The sequence below is a fragment of the Loxodonta africana genome, chromosome 11 (assembly GCF_030014295.1).
Source record: "Loxodonta africana isolate mLoxAfr1 chromosome 11, mLoxAfr1.hap2, whole genome shotgun sequence".
NCBI lineage: Eukaryota > Metazoa > Chordata > Mammalia > Proboscidea > Elephantidae > Loxodonta > Loxodonta africana.
This window is the reverse complement of record NC_087352.1, coordinates 49,653,678-49,678,332: the sequence shown is the minus strand read 5'-3', so window position 1 is coordinate 49,678,332 and position 24,655 is coordinate 49,653,678. Positions and strand designations below refer to the sequence as shown.

Sequence of the window (24,655 nt, the reverse complement as noted above, 5' to 3'; positions counted from 1 at the left end):
GTGGAGGTCAGACTTGCCTCCACCCTGCAGCCTTTCTACCAATTCTGACACCAAACATTCCTCCCACAGCACTCTCTACTTCTCTGCTGGGTTCAAAAATTCATTGCAATGCCACACAGAACTCACAGACCGTATTCACGATTATGGGTTTTTATTAGGGAAGTAATAGTTTACAATTCAGGTTCAGGAATGTTTTTTTTACACCTTATTTGCACAGCCCTACCCTTTCATGCAACTTATTTGCATTATTAGTAAACTGTCTAATTCCCTTGGTGGGTCGTAAGTATCTTACTTGCATATTTTCACCCAATTATTATGTGGCAGTCATAAAGACTATGGCTAGAAGGGCCAAATTGAGTGTCCTGGTTATCTAGTGCTCCTATAACAGAAATACCACAAGTAGATGGCTTTAACAAAGACAAATTTATTCTCTCACAGTCTAGTAGGCTAGAGGTTCGAATTCAGGGTGCCAGCTCCAGTGGAAGACTTCCTTTCCCTGTCGGTTCTGAAGGAAAGTCCTTGTCATCAATCTTCCCTTCCTCTAGGGGTTTCTCTACCCAGGACGCACTCTGCTTCTGGGGATGCCTTCTTGGTGGTATGAGTTCCCCATATGTCTCTCTGCTTGATTCTGTCTTTTACATCTCAAAAGAGATTGGCTTAAGACACAACCTAATCTTGTAGATTGATTCCTGCCTCATTAACATTACTGCCACTAATTCCACCTTATTAACACCATAGAGGTAGGATCCACAACACATAGGAAAATCACATCAGATGACAAAATGGTGGATGATCACACAATACTGGGAATCATGGCCTAGCCAAGGTGACATATATTTGGGGGACACAATTCAATACATGACATTCCACCCTTTGGCCCCCCCAAAATTCATGTCATTGCCACATGTAAAACACATTCACCCCATCATATCATTCCAGAAGTCTTAATTCCACCCCAAGTCCAAAATTCAAAAAATTTCTCTTCATCTTTGAAATCTAGAATACAAGTTATCTGCTTCCAAAGTACAATGATGGAACAGGCATAAGGTAGACATTTCCATTACAAATGGAAGAAATTGGGAAAGAAGGGATAACAGTTACCAAGCAAGTCAGCAGAACATATTATGTTAGCCCTCAAGGCTTGAAAATAATCCTCTGCTCTCTGAGACCATTTACACAATGACCCTGCCATCCAGGCTGTAGGTATAGGCCACACTCTCTGCATTCTGAGTGGAGGACCCGCTGCCCTGGGCTTCAGCTCTACCTTTCAGGACCACTGGAATGGCAATACTGCTCTCTCGCATTTGGGTGGCCCCATTCTCCTAGTCCACCTGAGTGACGACTCCATCCTCTGAGACCTCAGAGGTGGTGGCCCTACCCTTTGAGACTAAAGCAGCTCTGCTTTCTGTTTTCCTTGTCTCTTCAGCTTTTCTCTGTCCTATAGGGTCGCTATGAGTTGGAATTGACTCGACAGCAGTGGGTTTGGTTTTTTGGTTTTCTTCAGCTTTTGCTTCCTGGTTCCTTGACCTCTGGGCCTCTCAGGTCTTACCACCCTGGTCTGCACTGCTGGAGTAAGTGTTCCAAAGCTCTTTAGCTCCACCAGTATGTGCCTGAAGGCACCTCACTCCTGGTACCATTTCTGTCTTAGTTATTTAGTGCCGCTGTAACAGAAATACCACAAGTAGATGGCTTTAACAAAGAGAAATTTATTCTCTTCATAGTAGGCTAGAAGTCTGAATTCAGGGTGTCAGCTCCAGAAGAACGCTTTCTTTCTCTGTCAGCTCTAGAGGAAGTTCCTTGTCATCAATCTTCCCTTGGTCTAGGAGTTTCTCTATGCAAGAACTCTGGGTCCAAAGGATGCACTCTGCTCCCTGTGCTGCTTTCTTGGTGGTATGAGGTTCCCCCCATGTCTCTCTGCTCACTTCTCTCTTTTATATCTCCAAAGAAAGTGGCTTAAGGCACAACCTAATCTTGTAGATTGAGTCCTGCCTCATTAATATAACTGCCCCTAATCCCTCCTCATTAACATCATAGGATGGGATTCACAACACCTAGGAAAATCACATCAGATGACAAACTGGTGGACAGTTACACAGTCCTGAGAATCATGGCCTAGCCAAGCTGACACATATTTTGGGGGGACACAATTCAATCCATGACATTAATTCACTGCACCACCCTCTGTATAGACATAAATTTCCTTTTCTCTTGGGTAGATACCCAGAAGTGGAATGGCTAATCACATGTTAAGTATATGCTTAAATTATTTTTTCAATTTTATTTATTTTGTTGTTGTTATAAATATGTCTATTATACAACTTTTATTAATTCAACTTTACAGTGTATAACTTATTGACAGCATGTAAAATAATTGGCTGTGCAAACCTACACTATGTTTAACTTCTTAAGAAACCGCCAAACTATCTTCCAAAGTGGTTTTGCCATTTTACATTCCCAACAGCAATGAATGAGAGTTCTAATTCCTCCATATCCTCACCAATACTTGGTATGGTCAGTCTTTTAAGCTTTTGTCTTTATAATAGGTATAGTGGTATCTCATTGTGGCTTTAATTTACATTTCCCTAAACCAAAAAACAACCAAACCCAGTACTGTCGAGTCAATTCCGACTCATAGCGACCCTATACGTTTCCCTAGCAATTAATAATGTTGAACCTTGTTTCACATCCTTATTTGCCATATGTATATCTTCTTTGTTGAAGTGTCTGTTTAGCTCTTTTGCCCATTGGGTTGTTTGTTTTCCAGTTGTTGAGTTTTGAGAGTTCTTTACATATTCTGCATACAAGTCTTTTATCAGATACATGCTTTGCCAAGATTTTCTCCCAGTCTGTGGCTTATCCTTTCATTCTCTTAACAGTGTCTTTTCAAGATTAGAAGTGTTTAATTTTAATGAAGTTCAGCTTATCTATTTGTTCTTTTGTGGATTATGCTTTTGGTGTCATATCTAAAAAAAATCTTTGCCTAATACAAACTCACAAAAATTTTCTCCTATGTTTTTTTCTAGAAGCTTTATAGTTTTCAGTTTTATATTTAGTTCTAGGGTCCGTTTTGAGATAATTTCTGTATACGGTGCGAGGTATGGGTTGAAGCTTACTTTTTTGTATGTGGATATCCAAATGTTCCAACAACGTTTGTTGAAAAGACTATCCTGTCTCCACTTCATTGCCTTCGTAAAAAATCAATTGTCCATGTATGTGTGAATTTGCTCCTATACTCTTTTCAGCTATTTTAGAATCAGCCTGTCAATGTTTACAAAAAAAAAAAGAAGAATGTGGGATCTTGATTGGGGTTGTGTTGAATTTATACATCAATTTCAACACCCTTTTTTTTTTACATTAAATGAAGCCACCATACACACAGTTCTGCACCTGGCTCTTTTCACACCACAATGACTCTTGTAGGTCTTTCCTTGGTCCCCATCAGTGTCCATTAGTTTCATTGTATTCTGTCATTGGGATGTACCATTTCATTTAACCTGTGATGGATTTCTAGGTCACTGCCAATCTTTTGCAGTGCTGCAGTACAATAATTGTACATGTCATTTCCCTTGCGGATAAGTATATCTGCAGGATAAATATGAGAAATGTGACCGCTAGATCAGAGCATATCCATTTAAAATTTTAATGGATGTTGCTAAACTGCCATCCCTAAGATTTTGTCAATTTATATTCCTACCAACAATAGAGATGGCCTTTTTTGCCACAGCCACAAAAACTAAGTTACTAAACTTTCTTTTTTGCCAAATTAATAGTTGAAAATGTTCTATAGAAATCATGACTTGCATTTCTTTATTACAGATAAGTTTAGACATCTTTCCACATGTTCGAGTCATTTGAATTTTTTTTTTTTCTGTGACATCTTTGTTCATATCCTTTGCCCATTTTTGTTTGTCGGATTGTCAGACTTTTTCAGTTCCAAGGAGGTCTTTATATATTTAGGAGATTAACCCTTTGTCTGATATGAGTTATAAATATTTTTCCCTGTTCTTCATTTGTCTTTGCATATATAGAGAGAGAGAGGAAGAAGGAGGGAGCACAGCCATGAGGAAAATTTTTATATTTATGTATTTGAATTTATTAGCCTTTCTTTGAAGGATTTGGATTTTTAATCTTAATTAAAAGACTTTCCCTACTCCAAGACTGTATTTGAATTTTTGCATGTTTTTCCTCTACTACTTTTATAATTTTTTTTTCTTGCATTTAAATCTTTTGTTTATTTGGGTTTTATTCTAGTACAGTGTGAGGTATCCAATTTTTTGTCCTGTTGTTCCAATATCATTTATTAGATACTCCGTATTTTCCCCCACTGATCTTTGATGCCACACTTACATGTATTAAACTTCCACTGTGTTCAAGTCTATTTCTGGATTTTCTATTCTGTTTCATGGATTGTCTGTGTAGTCATGCAATCAGAACCACAGTTTAAATTACTTCTTTAAATTGTAATCTGGTTTAGCATCTGGTAAATATAGTGTCCCCTTACTGCATTCTTTTTCTAGTTTTCTGATTCTATATTAATTTTTCCATATGTACGTGAAAATCAGCATGTCTATTAACCCTGCTGGCACTTTTATAGGGATCACATGCCATTTATGAATTATCCTAGGGAGAACTGGCTCTTTATGATGTTATGCCTTCTTATCAAAAAACATGATATGCCTTTGATTTGTTCCTCTTTGTTTTTTTTTTTAATTTTATTGTGGTAAATATATATAACAAAAAGTTTGTCAGTTTAACCATTTTTAAGTGTACAATTCAATGATGTTAATTACATTCACCATGTTCTACAACCATCACCACTATCCATTTCCATATCTTTCATCACCCCAAACAGTAATTCAATACTCTTTTAGCAAGAACTCCCATTGTCCTCACTTCCTAGCCCCTGGTAACCACTAACAAATTTTGGTCTGTATGTATTTACCTATTTCAGACATTTTATATAACTGGGATCATACACTATATGTTCTTTTGTGTTTGACTTATTTCACTCAGCATAATGTTTTCAAGGCTTATCCATGTCATAGCATCTATCAGGACTTCATTTCTCCTTATAGTGGAATAATATTCCATTGTATACATACCACATTTTGTTTATCCATTTACCTGTTGATGGACACTTGGGTGTTTCTGCCTTTTGGCTATTGTGAATATTGCTGTAATGAACACTGGTGTACACAGATCTGTTTAAATCCCTGTTTTCAAGTCCAGCTAGAAGTAGAATTCCTGGGTCACATGGCAATTCTATGTTTAACTTTTTGAGGAGGTGCCAAACTCTTTTCCATTGTGACTGCACCATTTTACATCGCCACCAGCAATATATAAGGTTTCAATTTCTTCATCCTCTCCAACACTTTTTTGTTTTTCTGGTCATAGCCATCCTAGTGCATGTGGGAAGAAGTACAGCCAGAAAGCTCCTTAGAAGTGAGAATGGCAAGTTAGCAGCCATCTAAGATACTCCACTGGCCTCACCCTGTCTGGAACAAGAGAGAATGAAGAAAACCAAAGACACAAGTGAAAGATTAGTCCAAAGGACTAATGAACCACAACTACCACAGCCTCCACCAGACTGAGTCCAGCACAACTAGATGGTGCCCGGCTACCACCACTGACTGCTCTGACAGGGATCACAAGAGAGGGTCCTGGACAGAGCTGGAGAAAAATGTAAAACAAAGTTCTAACTCACAAAGACCAGACTTACTGGTCTGACAGAGGCTGGAAAAACCCCAAGACTATGGCCCCTGGACACCCTTTTAGCTTAGTAATATAGTCACTCCTGAGGTTCATCCTTCAGCCAAAGATTAGACAGGCCCATAAAACAAAATGATACTAATGGGGCAAATGAGCCCAGGGGCAAGGACTAGAAGGCAGGAGGTGACAAGAAAGCAGAAAGCTGGTAATAGGGAACCCAAGGTTGAGAAGGGGAGAGTGTTGATAAGTCATGGGGTTGGTAACCAAAGTCACAAAACAATACGTGTACTAGTTGTTTAGTGAGAAGATAGTTTGTTCTGTAAATCTTCAACTAAAGTACAATAATAAAAACAAAAAAAAGTGAGGATGGTGAGGCTTTGTGTCGTACACTTTGGACATGTTATCAGGAAGGATCAGTCCCTTGAGAAGGACGTCATGCTTGGTAAAGTACAGGGTCAGTGAAAAAGAGGAAGATCCTCAATGAGATGGACTGACACAGTGGCTGCAACAATGGGCTCAGACATAGTTACGATTGTGAGGATGGCACAGAACTCGGCAGTGTTCTGTTGTACATGAGGTCGCTATGAGTCAGAACCTCCTCCACGGCACCTAACAACAACAGTGGGTGTGAAGAGATATCTCATGGTAGTCTAGATTTACATCCCCCTCATGACTAATGACATTGAGCTTCTTTTCATATACTTATTGGCCATTTGTTTGTCTTCTTTGGTGAAATGTCTATTCAAGTTTTTTGCCCGTTTTTTAAAATTGTGTTTTAGATGAAGGTTTAAGGAGCAAATTAGTTTCTCATTAAACAATTAATACCCATATTGTTTTGTGACATTGGTTGCCAACCCCACAACACGTCAACACTCTCCCCTAATTGATCTTGGGTTCCCCATTACCAGGTTTCCTGCCTTCTCATTCTTGTCCCTGGGATGGTATACTTATTTAGTCTCATTTTGTTTTATGGGCCTGTCTAATCTTTGGCTGAAGGGTGAACCTCAGGAGTGACTTTGGTACTGAGTTAAAAGGGTATCTGGGGGTCAAACTCTCAGGGTTTCTCCAGTTTCTGTCAGGCCAGTAAGTCTGGTCTTTTTGTGTGTGTGTGTGTGCTTTAAGAGAAAGTTTACAAACCAAGTCAGTCTCTCATACAAAAATTTATATATACCTTGCTATATACTCCTAATTGCTCTCCCCCTAATGAGACAGCACACTCCTTTCCTCCATTCTCTCTTTTTGTGTCCATTTGGGAAGCTTCTGACCTCTTCTGCCCTCTCATCTCCCCTCCAGACAGGAGATGCCAACACAGTCTCAGGTGTCTACTTGATCCAAGAAGCTCATTCTTCACCAGCATTATTTTCTATCCCATTGTCCAGTCCAATCCCTGTCTGGAGAGTTGGCTTTGGGAATGGTTCCTGTCTTGGGCTAAAAGAAGGTCTGGGGGCCATGACCAGCGGGGTCCTTCTAGTCTCAGTCAGACCATTAAGTCTGGTCTTTTTATGAGAATTTGGGGTCTGCATCCCACTGCTGTCTTTCTCCCTCAGGGGATCTCTGTTGTGTTCCCTGTCAGGGCAGTCATTGGTTGTAGCGGGCACCATCTAGTTCTTCTGGTCTCAGGCTGATGTAGTCTCTGGTTTATGTGGCCCTTTCTGTCTCTTGGGCTCATAATTACCTTGTGTCTTTGGCGTTCTTCAGTCTCCTTTGTTCCAGGTGGGTTAAGATTCATTGATGCATCTTAGATGGCCACTTGCTAGCGTTTAAGATCCCAGGCACCACTCTCCAAAGTAGGACACAGAATGTTTTCTTAATAGATCTTATTATGCCAGTTGACTTAGATGTTCCCTGAAACCATCGTCCCCAAACCCCCACCCCTGCTACTCTGGCCTTTGAAGCATTCGATCTGGTCTTTTTTTGTGAGTTAGAATTTTGTTCTACATTTTTCTCCAGCTCTGTCTGGGACCCTCTCTTGTGATCCCTGTCAGAGCAGTTGGTGGTGTTAGCTAGGCACCATCTTGTTCTGCTGGACTCAGTCTGGTAGAGGTTGTGGTAGTTGTGGTCCATTTCTCCTTTGGACTAATTTCTCCCTTGTGTTTTTGGTTTTCTTCATTCTCCCTTGCTCCAGGCAGGATGGGACCAGTGAAGCATCTTAGAAAGCCACTCACAAGCTTTTAAGATCCCAGATGCTGCTCACCAAACTAGGATGTAGAACATTTTCTTTATAAACTATCTTATGCCAATCAAGCTAGATGTTCCCCAAGACCATGGTCCCCAGCCCTCGGCCCAGTGATTTGGTCCCTCAGGTAGTTTGGATGTGTCTATGAGACCTCTACGACCTTGCCTTGGTCAAGTTGTTCTTTGCTCATTTTTTAATTGATTTTTCTTTTTGTTGTTGAGTTGTAGGAGTTATTTTCATATTTTAGCTATTAAACTCTTATCAGCTATATGGTTCCCAAATATTTTCTCTCATTCCATAGGTTGCCTCTTAACTTCCTTAATAAGGTCCTTCGATCACTAAAATTTTTCACTTGATGAAGTCCAATTTATCTATTTCATTTTTTACTGCTTGTGCTTTGGTGCCATATCTAAGAATCCATTGCAAAAAAAGGGTCTTGAAACTTTACCTCTGTTTTCTACTGGGTGTTAAGTGTTATCTCATTGTGATTTTGATTTGCATTTCTCTAATGTTTAATGAGGAGCCCTGGTGGCGCAGTGGTTAAGAGCTCAGCTGCTAACCAAAAGGTGAGCAGTTTGAATCCACCAGCCACTCCTGGGAAACCCTATAGGGCAGTTTTACTCTGTCCTATAGGGTCACTATGAGTCAGAACAGACTTGACGGCAGTGGGCAATGGGCCGTGTCTAATGATGCTGAATATCTTTGCATATGCTTGTTGGCTATTTGTATACTTTTGGAGAAATGTCTACTGAAGTCAAGAAAATCATTTTTAAGAGTTTCAATCTCCACTTCTTCCTGAGCCATACTTTGTTTTTCTTTCAATGTTTTGACAGGACATTTTGTTTTTATATATTCACTAGAAATTTTTATTGCAGCTATAACTTTTTAGCAAATCCTGTTTTTGACAGGGATTTTAAAAGCAGTCTTGCAATTTTTCTAAGCTTCATTCATTTCACATGCTGGCAGCAATTGTTAAAATATACTTAGATTCCATTAGGGTACATTTTGCTATCACACTGGAATTTCTTAAGAATTATTTTATAGCCATCATCTATCATTGCTGAGCAGACAGTTTCTGGTATCAGGAGAGTGGAACCATCTGCAGGAACCTTTAGGTGGTGCTCTTTGGTTAAAAACATTTATTCCTCAAACAGTTTAAACACAGGAGTATATCCTGAGAAGAAATTCGCTTTCAACTTTTTTTTTAGGGCCTGTATTCCAGCTCTGCTCAGAACTTTTTTTCATACCATTTTTAAAAAGACTATTTTATTATGTTTTTGGTGAAAGTTTACACAGCAAATTAGGTCCCCATTTGACAATTTCTACGCAAATTGTTTAGTGACGTTAGTTAACATTTTTCACAATGCGTCAACATTCTCTTTAACTGCGTTTCTCGATCCATTTCCAGGGCTCTAGTTTCCCTGCCCCCTTATCTTCTCATCTTTGCTTTAGAGTAATTGTTGATCTTTTGGCCTCACGCAGCTGGTTTTTTAATGGGGCACCGCACTCATGGGTGCCAATATCCATTATTTTGTGTGCCAGTCTGTTATTTCACTAAAAAGTGACCTTGGGGGATAGTTTGGATTTAAGGTTTAAAGAGTATCTCAGGGTGATAGTCTCAGGGAGTCCTCCGGTTGCAACTGGTCTAGTACATCTGGACTTTTAAGAACTTGAGTTCTGTTCTGCGTTTTTCTCCCCTTTTATTGGGGTCTGAAAAAAAAATTTTTTTTTCTTTATCTATTGTGGCACTGGTCATACCATTTCTGTTGCTGAGATTCGTCATCTGCCACGTCCTCCTCCCGCCTGGTTGCTGAAGGGTTGCATGATGTAGACATTGTACTCTAGAAACAAGCTTTCAGTTGTGGACTAGCAGTGATTTCAACCTTGATTTAAAAAGCATTCCAAACGGATAACTCTCATCACCTGCTACTAATTATACCCCCCCCCCCCGAAAAGTCTCTCCATCTCAGTCCTACAGAGAACCTCCTTCTGAAGGCCTAGTGGGGCCATGGCTTCCTTTATTGTCAAGGAACTAACTACCTGAGCTGCAGCCAGGCCATGAGACTTAGCCCTCCCCTAGCTCCCACTTCATGCACCCCCTCCTCCGCTTACCCACCCTCCCTCCCTTCAGCTTTTTAATTCCCCTTTGCTCATTTTTCTGCCAAGTATTCATCAGGTATTTATAAACTGTCTGTACACTTTCCAGCCCCTACGTTTGACCAAAGGTTACTCCCTTCTGATTGCTCTTATTCTGACTCCAAAGAGTGGAGGTCACTTGGAAGAATAGTCCCTTGTCCAAGCTTACTAACATGAACACTCCCTACAGAAGTGATCTCATCAACTATAAACCCACAACCTCTGCCTTTCAAGTCAGCACCATCCAAAGTCTGACCATCTATTCCCAGTCAATTCTCATCTAACACTTAGTGCCCTATCCCTGACTTTATTTCTACCACCAAAGGACTTCTAAGTTCCTTCAGGAACCTTGCAGGCTTAGATTCTTCTGTCATATGCCAAACAAAACCAAACTTGTTGCCACCCAGTTGATTCTGACTCATGGTGACCCCATGTGTTCAGAGTAGAAGTGCTCCATAGGGTTTTCAAGGCTGTGACCTTTCAGAAGCAGATGGCCAGGTCTTTCTTTCATGGTGCACCTGGATGGGTTCAAACCATCAACCTTTAGGTTAGTAGTCCAGTGCAACCCATTTGCGCCCCCCAGGGACCCCATTCTAAAAAAAAAAAGCAACAAACATAATAACCTAACTTAAAACATTTTTTAAAAGATCATACATTCCCAAGATTTTCGTAAAGCATTTATTTTTAAAAAATATACATTAAATCTCAGATTTACAGAATACAGAAATAATTTATCCAAAGCAATTTGCCTTTTAAAATTGTTAATATTGCACCCAAGAGTATGAGGCTTTGACACATTTGCATTATCAACCTTTCCCACAATTAGCAGAGCAGGGAAGAAATCTGAAACTGACAGAATGACAAAAGCTATCTTTTCCTTAAAAAAAAAAAAAAGCTGAAAATTCTTTTTATTTACAAGATACAGAAAAGTTGTAAACATTCAGAAATTTATTTCCATAGAGTAAAAAGGTATACATTCTTTTTCATACCTAAAAAATGAACTATATACACATTGTGATTTCCTCAGAGGACTTCAAAGGGACACATATTGCGAGCATTTGCAGCCCAATGGTAAAGAACACAACTATTGAAAACGCTTTTACACCTGTACTAGTATATGGAAACCAGTGTGTGAACAATGTAGAATGAGAAAAGCTTCTGGAAAAAAATAACTTTTACCTCTCTGAGGATGGTTTCCATAGTTACCTAGGGTTCTCTTCAATTTTAAAAGGATACACTAGTGTTACTCGGCCTTAGAAATGTAGTTATCAATGACCTTTTCTCTCAAGACATAAGACAAGTGAAAAAGAACGAGGTCTCTGTCCAATACCCTTATAAAATACTTTACATATAGGCAGGCACAAAAATTTGCTTCCCAAAAGAAAGCTTTGCAAAATACTCTGCAATTCATCACTGATACCCTCAGTTTTTTAAAACAGTTGTTTTAACGGCCTCTAAATATTAAATGTGTTTTTTAGAAAGAGAGTAGGGAATAAAATCACTTGCTAGTACAGGTACTACAGGAAATTGCTAAAATAACATCCGGCAGTCAGAGTACAGTTTCCAATGTGCCATTCTAACCTGGTAGTAAGTGGAAAAACATATTGAAACCTTACACTTAACGAATTTGAAGTAATTTTTCTTGATTGAACTGAATTATTAAACCACTATGACAACAGGACACTGTGAAGCCCATGATCAGCACTGCAGAACTCACTGGATCACTGAGGTTGTAGGTGACCAACATTTATGAGTCTTTCATCAATACCATTATAAATAAAAACCTTAGTTAACAAGAAGGTCTATAGGAAGAAAGGAGCCTCCTGTAAATTCATGCTGAAGGTCATGGACAGGAAAATTATATTTTCATAATGCAATCCCATTTGAATGGAAGAAGGTGATGGTTTCTAATTCTGTTGTCCTGGATTGAGACCGGGTTAAAAGGTTCCCTTTGCATCAGAAGGAACATAAACAGTTAAATAACAGGACTTTAAAAAAGGTATCCTTGGCTTTGCTATTGCTTAATAGTCCAATCCAAGTAGTTGGTTTTATAAAGGTTATTGTCTTCAGTATCCTTGTGACAAATTCATTAAAAAAAAAAAAAAAAAAAGTCCTGAGAGTCTTTCATAAAAAAACGCACATTTCCTTTGTTTAACTGTTTCACTAAAGGCAGTTTTGAGGTGAATTCCTCAGCTCTCCACAGTTCGCCTGTATTCTGCAGTCCCATCGGCTATTATTGCGTCCAGTGGGGCCCGCTTCTTGCGGATGCTGCGCCCTGAGGAGATGAGGTCCGCGTAGCCCCGCTGGTGCGAGAAGGCATAGGCAGAGCGCCGCGAGGACACTCCCCTGCGGAACACTTTCTGCCGGTGCTTCCACTGCTCCTCGGCCTTTAACCGCTTGCGGTGCTTCTGAATCTGTCAAAGGTGAAAAGTCCGGAACAGGCTAAAAATAACTGGATGACTGAATGAAAGTAAAGGTTCGAACCCACCCGAAAGCAACTCGGAAGACAGGCCTGACAATCTGCTTCCGAGAGCTCACAGTCTTGAAAGTCCTGTAGAGCAGAACTACTCTGTACACATGGGGTTGCCATGACTTGGAATTGACTCAATGGCAACTAACAACACAATAACCTTTCTTATGGGAAGCAGAGGCCATTCCCAGGGCTGGGCTGGATTGATTTCCCTTGCTAGGTACTAGACTGGGAGCCCTGGAGGTGCAGCGGTGAAGTGCGTGGCTGTTAACCTAAAGGCTGGTGGTTTGAACCCTGTGGGGCAGTTCTACTCTGTCCCATAGGGCTGCTATGAGTCTGAATCGTCTGGACAGCCATGAGTTAGGGACTAGGTTAGGAATGGGCATGTGACAGAATTCTGGCTAATGAGACCCAAGGGAGGTGTGCGTGGGGCCCTTCTGTGACAAGTTCTGAGGCTCCCAAGGGAAAGCTACAGACCAGTCAGTCTCTCCTCTTCCCCTGGAGACTGACATGCCAGGATGTGATACTTCAAGGTGAAGCTACAATGAAATGGCGGAGGGGAGGGATGCAAACAACCTCAGTCCTTTTTGACAACATTAAATCAACTGAGTCTGAAGTCTGTTAGTTGTTATGTGAGTTGAAGTGATACATTGTTTATTATTGAGCCATTTTGAGTCGTGGCTTTCTGTTACTTGTACCTAACAGGATCCTGCTATAGGAGGTGACATTTTTCTTTAGATAAAAACTCCAACCTATTTGCATGGCGAAATGTTGCCACTATAATTGTTAAATCGAGGGGATAGATATATGGCAGTTCATTCTGTTCTTGTTTATATTTGATAGCTTTCATTAATAAAAAGAAAACCTTAATCCCAAAGACTTATTTGTAAGATCGAGTTAAAGAAAGAGAAGTAGGTGTAAGAAACATTCTACTACACGTCCCAAGAGCTTAGAATTTTGCAGGAAAGCTTCTTTTGGAAAGTGCTTTGGTTTCTGTGAAGGACACTCAGAGTTGGGGAGGACCGTCTTTCTATATACCTTATCACTTTCTGATGGCCAAATGGTCATTGACAGGAAACGGAAGGCAATGACAGGCAGTAAGCACAACGCGACAGTCAAGATGATGGTCAACCAGATATATGGCTGTCTCAGGGCATTTGCAGCGGTGCCTGCAAAGAACATAAACAAGGAATAACAGTAGTCCCTTTATCCTAAGGGCAGAGTTAATATTCCATAATCCATAAATTGATGATGATAAAGTGTTACACCCACATTGGCCTTCCCAAAACACCTGATCACTGCTCAAGGAATGAACATTTTAAAATCCAACTATGCAAAGCAAAATCAGGAAGGTAAATTCTCTGGAACAAGGCAGGTGTACATAAACAAATGAATAAGGAAAAAAGAAAATACATTCACATTGCATTGATTAAAAATGCGATTGGGCAAATCTATATTTCCATTTTTTTTCCAGGAATTTAAAAAAGTACTTTATAGTTTTAGTTTGAAACTCTAAAGTATTAATAATAGCTGGCACCACTTATTTGTGTGGTAGGCCTCAGACCTGTTTATTTTATACAGATCAGACTATTTAATCAACTCTGACAGGCAGGTATAATTCTCTTTGCCACATAAGGAAATTGAGTCTTGGAGAAGTTAGGAAATTTGCCTAAGGGAGCAGAACTAGCATAGCAACCTAGAATTAAAACCCACGTCCCTGTGACTAGCACCCAGGCTTTTCCCATCACACTTCAGCTTCTACAAAGTAACAGTTCAATTCTACAATACAATTAGGTAATCAAATACACTATCCAATTTAAGAATTAACATCTTCTATAACCAAACTTTGGAAACCCTGGTGGCACAGTGGTTAAGAGTTACAGCTGCTAACCAAAAGGCTGGCAGTTTGAATCCACCAGGCGCTCCTGGGAAACTATGGGGCAGTTCTACTCTGTCCTACAGGGTTGCTGTGAGTTGGAATTGACTTGATGGCAACGGGTACAGGTATAACCAAACTTATCAGAATATTTTGTGTACTTACACTGTAAGTTTATAGAAATAATGGCCTTTATTTTTTTTAAATGTGGTTTTTATAGTGCTAAACGCATATGGGTTTAAAGATATTTCCTATGGGAATATTCTAAGTCCCTGGGTGCTAAATTTTAAAAACATAGTCAATAAAGAAAAATACAATCATTAAAAAAAAAAAAAAAATGTTCCATCCCAAGAAGAAAAAGGATACCCTAGGAAGTATTTTTAGAACCTAACCATTGGTCATTAAAAAAAAAAAAAAAAAACTAATTTGTTTACAGGGAAACTAGTTTATGGGGCTTCTTCTCATTTTGACTACAAACTACTCTATTCAAGACAGGAAGCTCATAAATTCCAAAGATTTCTACCAGTTTAAATTAACTTCTGCCATTTGTTCCTATGTCATATAGTTTATACACCTGTAGTCACTGGTCACATAACTATTTTGTTTTCTATCAGTTTACTTATTCACATACTTATTTCCAATGACGTAATCCACGTTGGAAACCCTGGTGGCATAGCAGTTAAGTGCTACGGCTTCTAACCAAAGGGTTGGCAGTTCACATCCACCAGACCCTCCTTGGAAACTGTATGGGGCAGTTCTACTCTGTCCTATAGGGACGCTATGAATCGGAATCGACTCGACGGCAATGGGTTTGGTTTTGGTTTTGGTTAACCCACTTTAGCGTTCTAGAATTCCATTGTATTGATACATCATAGTTTGATACTCCATTGTACTGATACTTCATAATTTAACATTCTTAGGTCTTTCAGTCGTTTCCTTTCTAAACAATTACAAATCTTGCGGTGAGAGAATTGCACAAATTACCTTTTCAAAATGAAGTGTGTTTAATCTTAGGATATATTTTCCCCAAGTGGAAATATTGGGTAAAAGGGTATGAAAAGTTTATAGTTCATTATTATTTCCAGATTCTGTTTCGGAAGGATTAAGATGAATGTATACTTACTTCCCCAATTATGTATCAATGTGAGGTTTACGGGGGAAAAATACCTTGTCTAATTTAACAGATGCAAAATTGTACCTGAAAGTTATTTTAACTTGCTTTTCTCCCACCACATTACTACCCTTCCAACCCACTATCACCACTCAAATTCCAGTCAGAATGCTAACTTTCATTAGCAATAATTTACACTTTTGGTATTTTTTATTTACCTAGAAGTTATGTCAAAACCTATACTGATGACATTTTTCTGTACCTTTAGTTTTGGACTTTAGAAAATACCAACCTGTAAATTGAAATGTAGACGGTAAGATAACATGTATCCCAGCACTATGAAAGTCAAACATGATGCCAAAATAAAGTGCAATGCTTCCAAAGATCGAAAAAGCATTCACAAAAGTCCAGTAAGAAGTATCCAAGCCAATCTGTGGGGAAACCAAAGAAAAACAGAGCAGTCATTTTGGGGAGCTGGCAAAAAATAAAGGATCTAAGAATTCTGAAAATAGAATTCAGCAATTTAGGCATGATTTGCCTTGAATACTGAACAATCAAAAACCTTTGTTGGCTTAGGCAAGAAAAAGGAAATGTGCTTGGTATAAAGCAGGAAAATGGCGCTCATATTTGGTAAAGCAGCAGAGGCTCAGTTGGAGGGAGATGGGGAGCCAGGCTAGTTTATGTGCAGAAACACAGGTGCCAACAGATACTGAGTATGATCTAGTAAAACCATGTACCTGGAAATTCACGGCTATGACAAGAGCAGAGGCAATTGTGACAGCAAAAGACTGGTAGTCTGAAGGGGCCTCGCCGTCCTGTCCCATGGTTTGAAGGTAAGCTCCAAAAGGGATGAAGAAGAGGATCATTGATGTTAAGGCCCCGTGCAACAAGCTTACGAAGAACCTCTTATAGTTAAAGAGTAAGTCTCTTTGTCCTACAACGTACAACCCAGGGAATCGGAGGCTCAGTTTGTCACTCACATCCTTAAAGGGAAAACAAAATTAGAGTTGTGTATTCATTCATCAGGCTCAAAGAACTCAGAAATATAGGATCATTTATATCTTACAAAGCGTTTCAACTTGTGGTTAAGTTTTAGGAAGGCAAAACCTGAACAAGATGATAAACCCTACGATATTTTCAGAGTGTAGAGATCCACCTCACTAGTTTATTCCACAACTATTTGATGTTCAATTAAGAGAAGGGTTAGGGAAATGTTTTATTTTTTCAAAACATATTTTGCTCCGTGTTGGAAGAAAATAAATGAGTAATGGCAAATAAAATATAAGGGGATTATTTTTACTTCCAAAGAGAACACAGTTTCAAATTCTTTGGGAAAATATTTTCAAATACAAGTTGACGAGTTAATTCCAAACTATTCTTTTTCTTCATTAGAAAGCCCTTTCTCTAAGAATTATTATTAGATGAAATGTAGACCAATTGGCGAATTAAACACATAAGTTTTGGAAAGTGTTAAAATAACTTACTTTAAAAATGAATAACTTAAAATGGAACAACCAGAATGGAAATGAGAATGTTCACATATTGTGAAGAATGTAAGCAATGTCACTGAAGAGCTTTCGTAGAAATTGTTGAATGGGAACCTAAACTGCTGTGTCAACCTTCACTGAAAACACAATAAAATACTATTTTTTAAAAAATGGGTAAGTTACTATTACAGAGAATACTATATTGTCAGGTAATTTGACAATAAAGTCTTGGTGTCCTAAGAAAAGATAATAAACTCTTTTGTCAATGAATTCAACCCAGTTCTGGAAATTCCTCATTTTTTGACTATAAAACAAGAAGCACAGCAGTTGTCCTTGTTGCCTGACAAAGGAATTATAATGGGCTTTATTCAGAAGGAAGTAAAAACCGAAAGAATGCACTGAAGTATCTGCTTTTAATGTCTCTCACTGGCTATCTGTCTGTTCAAGCGTGTCCTTCTCTGAATGAGGCTCCCACCTGGTCGAGCAGGCCCATAAGGAGGACGGGCAGGCTGGTGTAGAGCACATTGTAGAGGGTGATGAACCAGTCCTCATACGCCGTCTGTGGGAGGGAGGACACAGAGTCTGTCACCAACAAAGACATGCTGTCAGCCTCACTGACACACACACACTCATCTACTTCCTCATGGCAAAGGGTTATAAGTTATAAGGCTCCAGGGATGCCTCTAGTCCAAATGGAGACTTCTACTGCCAGAGCAATCACCTACCACCCGCACCTGTAAAAGCCATGAGTCTGTTTCTATGGAAGGACAGAATCAAATACCATGCCATAAAAACGAATTTTCCCTCAAAGGAAGTGAGGAACATACTCCAAAAGTTCTTGGTTTTACAAATTGCCATGGAATCAATTCCAACTCACGGAAACCCCATATGTGTCAGAGCAGAATTGTGCCCAATACGGTTTTTAATGGCTGATTTTTTTTTTTAAGTAGATCACTGGGCCTTTTTTCCAAGAGTTGTTAGTAAAAAGGTTTATTTGAATATTGCTGGAAAACACATCAGTGTTCATCTTTTTATATTCCCTTATGAATGAACTGGAAACCCTGGTGGCGTAGTGGTTAAGTGCTACGGCTGCTAACCAAAGGGCTGGCAGTTCGAATCCGCCAGGTGCTCCTTGGAAACTCTATGGGGCAGTTCTACTTTGTCCTATAGGGTTGCTATAAGTCGGAATCGACTCAATGGCACTGGGTTTGGTTTTTTGGGGTTTATGAATGAATTAAACAACAACAAAAAAACACCAAACCTGCTGCCATCAAGTCGATTCCGACACATAGCGACCCTATAGGACAAAGCATAGGGTTTCCAAGGAGCAGCTGGCAGATTTGAACTGCTGACCTCTTGGTTAGCAGCCTTAATGCTTAAGCACTGCACCACCAGGGCTCCTATTAATGAATTAGAATTCATAAAATAAAAAGTGGTTCAAAATCAAGCATCATTCAAATTTTCTTTACTTTTATTTTGCAAGTCCAGCATTTCCATTAAAACATCTGTAAAGCATAATTTGATTGATTCTAAAATGATATGTTTCTGAAGAGGTTAGCAGGCGCTGTGCGCACACCATTGCAGTGGGTGGACAAGAGGAGACGAGCTTTTACAGGACCAACGGTTACACATAGTCCTGTACAGAAACAGGAGGAGACTCCTCCCCTAATTGAGGTCTCCACTGGCCCTCAGCTTCTGAGGCTCCTCTGATAGCATTCGTCGACGACACAGCATCAAGGAAGTTTGGGCAACCAAAGGCGCTGACTTAGGTGTGTTTTCAACTAATGACATTTTTCTGCTACAGCATCATTTTAACATATTAGGTATGTCCTCTACTCTCATTTCAGCATAAACAAAAACAACAACAGAGATGATAATAGATCTATGATTCTCCAAAATTTACATCATCTCTTTAGCCTTGGTCACAATATAATTTTATATTTTCCAAGTTGAATACTGTGTTATCACTATTCTTAACAGCAAGGTAAAGTGTGGGAAAAAAAATTCTAAAGTAAAGACACACACCCCTAAACAAATTCACCCTTTTTAAAGGCAAAATAAAATACTGTTAAAGCACCAGAAGCATTTTAGAAAAGTAATCCATAATCTTAATTAATCCATGCCCCCAAATTTAAGAAGATACAGTACCAAAACTGGAATAAAGAGGGGAAGAAACTAATTTATTTTTTTAGAACTAAGTTTTATTAAGAGACAAGTTTTACTCATTAAAAAAAAAAAAAAAAAAAAAGTTCTGTTACCTGTGCGGAGTACCCGTTGAAGAAGGAGTACCACAAGTGAGCCAAAGTAAAGGCAAAGTTTTTATAAAAGAAGTATCGTAGGAACTTGCACATCCTGATGTAAGACCACCGGCCATGCACCAACAACAACCTCTGCAGGTATCTGAACTGAGCGAAGGAAAAGTCGCTCGACATGACAGCCTGCATGCCTTCTTGTCCACTTATTCCAACACCGATGTGGGCAGCTATTGGGCAGAGGGAGAAGATATTGTGAATCATAAGCCTACTTTTAAGATAAAACATCAAGATGATAAGAATGCTTCAATAGCAAATCAAAAACAAAGACAGATATTCATGGAACAATAATAATAAAAAAAAAGCTCCTTGTTCACAATCCCACACCTCCAGCTTCTGAACTCATCTCAGAGTCAGAGGTACAACTTGCTAAGCAAAGCACACAGTAGGAACTCCCTAAATATTTGGGAAAAGATCTTATGTGGATGGTGAATTCCATTTGGATTATCTGCCCAGCCCACAAGCCATCCCTCCTATCCTAGCCCTAGGCACCTATGTTTATAATGTGTGTCCCTGCCTGCCTGGCCACAGCTGAGTCAACCATGGGCAGACATTACAAACTGGCTGTCTCAACCTTAATTCCACCTTTGTTCTAATTGGAAAGGTTGAGAAGCAAATTTAAAACCCCACATTTCCCAGACTCCCTTGCAGCTAGGTTGCCTTTGTGAGTTAGTTCTACCACTTGGACACACTTGCAAGTGGTTTAGAATCGAAAAGTGAATCAGAGCTCAGCAACCCTTCCCTTCTCTTCTTGGCAGTTTCTGTAGCAGAATTCATATCCATACCCCGGCCTTCTGGATGCTGACAGGCAAATGCAAAGTCTTCTCAACTGAGAGGTTCTTCAGAGGCCCCCTGAAGATAGAAGCGCCCCTTGAGAATGACCCAAAGGTAAGAGACAGACTCAACCTAGACCTTTTTCAGTCTACCCACACCTTTTATAAGCACCTAATAGCCTGTATTAAATAACTTCTTACTTAAAATGCCTAGAATGGTCTGTTTCCTGACCTAAACCCTAACTGATAGAAAACCCAAGGTGGGCAAATCTGTCTTTTTCTGGGCATTTTGAAAGCAGGATTCAGGTAGTCAGTGTGTGTGTAATACTAATATGTAAATTTTTGAGGTATGGGACAGATAAATTTATTTCTGAGGGATTGTGAGGGGCAGAGAAATAAAGTAGCCTGGAGAAAGACAGATAGACAGACAGACAGACTCTGGATTCCTGGTGCAGTTTCAGCATTTTCTTGAGGCCTGGCCTCTTGTGTGCCATGAGACATCTATGTAACTTTATTATAAATTCTTAAGGTAGCTTTAGTTGTTCTCCGATAGTTGTAACCAAAAGAGTTTTAACTAAGACACTATTAAACTTTCAAAGGCTTATTCACGGCCCACCCATGACCTTAAGACACATAATTTTGGGGGCAAAAGTTTTCTAGAATAGACTACAGAAAAAAAAAAAAAGTCACAATCTGCTTCATTCTTTCAATAGCATCAAATAACCTTTTCCATTAGTGAATTAAAATTTTATGTGGATCTTAAAAGCCAAAAAGTAAAGACAGATACTGAGATAAATTAGGAAAAAATACGTTAAAAAACACAACCTGTTATTACTTAGCCCCCAAGAAGTGATTGCCAACTCAGCAGAGTGACTGACTAAAAGAAGCTTCAAAAGCCCTGCTCTAGTTACAGATCCGGGGCATAACTTTTGTCACTTGTCCAAACCTAAAAGTTTTCAACAACACTTTGCAGTTCTAAAAAATAAAATGTATCTGATTTAATATTGATGTCCCTTTTCAAAACATACAAATAATTCTTATGCCCATTGTGGTTGCCACACTGCTCTTTCCTCCCACGGCCTTCTTCTTCCTGAACAAACAACAGAAGGCAAGGTTGAGATTCTGTCTTGCCTGTTGGGCTATGGAAGAGGAGCCCTTGCCACAGGCACTGGCATGCAGCTTAACCTTTCCACTGAGCAGACCAAGGACAATATGTGAAATGAACACTGTCACAGTTTGCTGGGTAATTAAAGGCAACTAAACAGACACTCTATGAGCCAATGCTGTCTTTCTCTAAATTCTGAACACAGACACCTAGATTTTCTTCAAGTTCCAAATGTGGTTTCAACTGCCTCATTGCCAGGCCCCAGTTAACCAGCTGGCATTGAGTCGATTCTAACTCCATGGGTGTCAGAGTAGAACCGTGCTCCGTGGGGATTTCAATGGCTGATTTTTCGGAAGTAGATCACCAGGTCCTTCTTCTAAGGTGCCTCTGGGTGGACTTGAAGCCCCAACCTTTCGTTTAGTAGCTGAGGTCTTATAACTGTTTATGCCACCGAGGTAGCCTTTGATTGCTAGGCACCCCACCATAGTTCCCTATTAAACCGATCACTTCCTCAAGTGCTCCTGCCTTTATCTCATCCCTTTCCTGCTCCATGTATGTATCCAGAGTCTCAGACCAAGAAGAGACCACACCCACCCAGCCCGCAGACATCCTTAGGCACAGGGATAAGGCAGCCCATGGCATCCTTGGATCCCCGCTACGGGCAAAGACATGGTGGGTTGCAATCCCCTCTACTTTCAAACATCCTCGTGGGACTACATAATAAATGTTCCTGCTGTTTCTTAATTCAAGTCTCATTGGCCATCTGTGTAAGACTCACTTTTGTTCATAATTACTTTCAATCATATGCTAAACAGGAAACGTGAGCAAATGGTTTTTTTTTTTTTTGGACACCTGAATTTACATTACTTCTTAATGAATAAAAAATGTTTTTCTCTGTATATTGCTCTTCACGCAAGTGAAAGAAATCAGGCCTTTTAAAAGTGCAAAAAGGCATTAATGATACTTGAATACACATACTAACTTCCAAGGAGACCTCAGAATTTCCTTCATTTTCATGCAAAATGGATACTCCATAAAAAACAAAGAAAAACAATCAGTTGCCATTGAGTCGATTCTGGCTCATGGCAACCCCATGTGTTACACAGTAGAACTGTGTTCTATAGTTTTTTAAAGAATGTGACCTTTCGGAAGCAGATTGCCAGGCCTTTCTTCTGATGTGCTCCTGGGTTGGGTTTGAACCACTAACCTCTCAGTTAGTTGCCAAGCACTTGACTACTTGCACTTCCCAAGGACTCCTGAATGTTCCTTAAGTTAAAGTCTATAAGGTTATCTATGATGAATTTTCTTGATCCCTCTCACTATTAATTGGTGAACTCAGAAGAAAAAGAATTTCAAGGCTAACGTCAATCAGATGGCAAACCTACAAGGCAACCTACCCCCAGCATCTAGAAGTCAACATTTAAGTTGAAGAAAAATAATGTTCAAATTACTTATCCTTTTGGCACAGCTAGTTACATTAAGGGTACATGATAGAAAATAAACTGTAGCTGGCTACAGAGGAAAGAGAGAGATCTAATTCTGAACAAGAAATGCCATTTGAACGGCAGGACAAGCACGCGCAAGGACAGCGAGGAGGAAGGACACTGGCAACAGAGACAGACACGCACGGATAAAAAAAGCAAGAAGCCATACGTCATGTAGCGGGCTCCCGTTGCGGAAGATAATGTTGGAATGTTCTTACTATGAATCAAGGAAGAGGAGGAGGAGGCTCTAAGAAAAGAAAGAGGCAGACCCATGAGTCACAAAATACGCTGAATTCAAAGTACAGTAATACTTAATGTATTTAAGTTACCTGAACAACTGGGCATGCATATATGTATGTATATTCATATAATATTTCATCTTTATAATAATAGCACAGAGTTGGAGGACACAGCAGAAATAATTTTCTCTTTTTCATAGGAGAAAACTGAGGCCTAAGAGGATAAGCCCCAAGTGATGACATGGTATTTTGGCAGTAGAATAAGGACGACATTCAGGTCTACCTAGTTTGGGCATTTTCTTTACAAGATACTCCCTTACAGTATAGGTAGAAAAAGGGACCTGGACTCAGCTGTGAAGACAAGAGTCCTGGGCTTGGTTCTGCATACTTTAATAACAGTACAACTGTGTTTCTGTATGATTGGACTTGATCCTTTCATTTGTGGGTACCTCAGGTCCTCCAACCAGCAAAACATCCCTGGCAGTTTTCCAGGAAGATCAGAAGGAGGGTGAGACCACGTTGAAGTTGTGCTTCAATGCCGAAACAGGTCACCCGATGGTGAAGTTCCAACAGGTTTACCAAATGCAAGAAGACAGGTGAGAGAGAATATATTCTCAAAGCCAATACCAGGTAGAGTTCAGCAATTTATGATGAGCTCAGCAGAATGGCTTTTTTTTTTTTTTTGCAAAACTTATTAACTATCAAGATTTTTAATAAGCCCTAAGGAAATACGAAAGGAGGACCAACAAGAATGAAAGGAAATATATATATGGAAAAGAAGAAAAGAAATAAGGAATCCACCATATGGAACTAGTCTTCTAGTTGGTACTCTATGAGTACCATTGTCATTTCTGTTTTCCTACTAGCTAGACTGTGAGCTTCCTGAGGGTAGGCAACAGGCTTAGTCATCATGGTTAAGTGCCCCTTATTAAAATGCTGAAAATCTACACAATGACATCTGAAAAAACTTCCCCCCAAAACAATCTTGCCATTTCTTCTCTTTAGCAGTTCAGGCCTCACTGGCCATCTGTATGAGACTCACTTTTGATCATATTTACGTCGTTGGCCCCGTCTCCAATGGCCAGAGTGATGGCTTTCTTGTACCTCTTCACCAGGTCCACCACCATGGCCTTCTGCTTGGGTGTGACACGGCAGCAGATGACAGCGCTGCACTCACAGGCCAGGTCCACAAAGTTCTGCTGCTGCTGCTCTTTCTTAACTTCAAGCCTTCTTTTACTCTGGGTCCGTATCTGTCTTTCCTCTTCTGTCCTGGGGAACTTCAGTTTCAGAATCTTACTTCTCTTTGTCTTTTTCTCTAGAAGAATTTCATTCTGCGAAGTCAGAGAGGGATTACCACCATTTTGATTTTTACATTAAGTACTCCTCCATTCCCAAAACTTTAATTATGCGATGAATAACTATTAGGTTGATTGTATCATTGATTATTTCATTTTGATTACAGGCAGTCCCTGGGTTATGAACTTCCGACTTATGTAAAGCCTGTTATATTAAAAATTTGAGATACACAAATGGTTTGTAATGACAAATAGGTATTACTCCGTGACACACATCAAAACATAACTATTATTATTACTGTATTATCATATTAAAGGTGTTTTTGTGTATCTGGAAGTGTTTCTTTAATGTTTTATATACTAAGACAAACATTTGGTTAAGGCGTTAGATACAAACCTATTTAATTGTTCCGACATAAAAATGCGACTTAAACACAAGCTTAGGAATGGAACTTGTTCATAATTCTGTGACTGCCTGTATA

General features: G+C 39.5%; 1 protein-coding gene across 3 annotated transcripts in view; it reads right to left on the bottom strand.

Annotated features, from left to right (window-relative positions):
• Nucleotides 1–10,603: 10,603 nt before the first annotated feature.
• The window catches only part of ATP8B1 (ATPase phospholipid transporting 8B1), a 144,379-nt gene continuing 130,327 nt past the window's right edge, over nucleotides 10,604–24,655 (bottom strand). For 2 of the 3 annotated variants that reach the window (XM_064294467.1, XM_064294468.1), the window contains exons 18-24: nucleotides 23,921–24,209; nucleotides 19,224–19,447; nucleotides 17,441–17,524; nucleotides 16,216–16,461; nucleotides 15,771–15,909; nucleotides 13,530–13,660; nucleotides 10,604–12,435 (exon numbers count right to left, since the gene is read on the bottom strand). In XM_064294467.1, the coding sequence (XP_064150537.1) occupies nucleotides 12,211–12,435; nucleotides 13,530–13,660; nucleotides 15,771–15,909; nucleotides 16,216–16,461; nucleotides 17,441–17,524; nucleotides 19,224–19,447; nucleotides 23,921–24,209 (1,338 nt within the window). In that variant the 3' untranslated portion in view covers nucleotides 10,604–12,210. The remainder of the gene's footprint in view (nucleotides 12,436–13,529; nucleotides 13,661–15,770; nucleotides 15,910–16,215; nucleotides 16,462–17,440; nucleotides 17,525–19,223; nucleotides 19,448–23,920; nucleotides 24,210–24,655) is intronic. The other variant, XM_064294466.1, reaches the window with a different exon arrangement.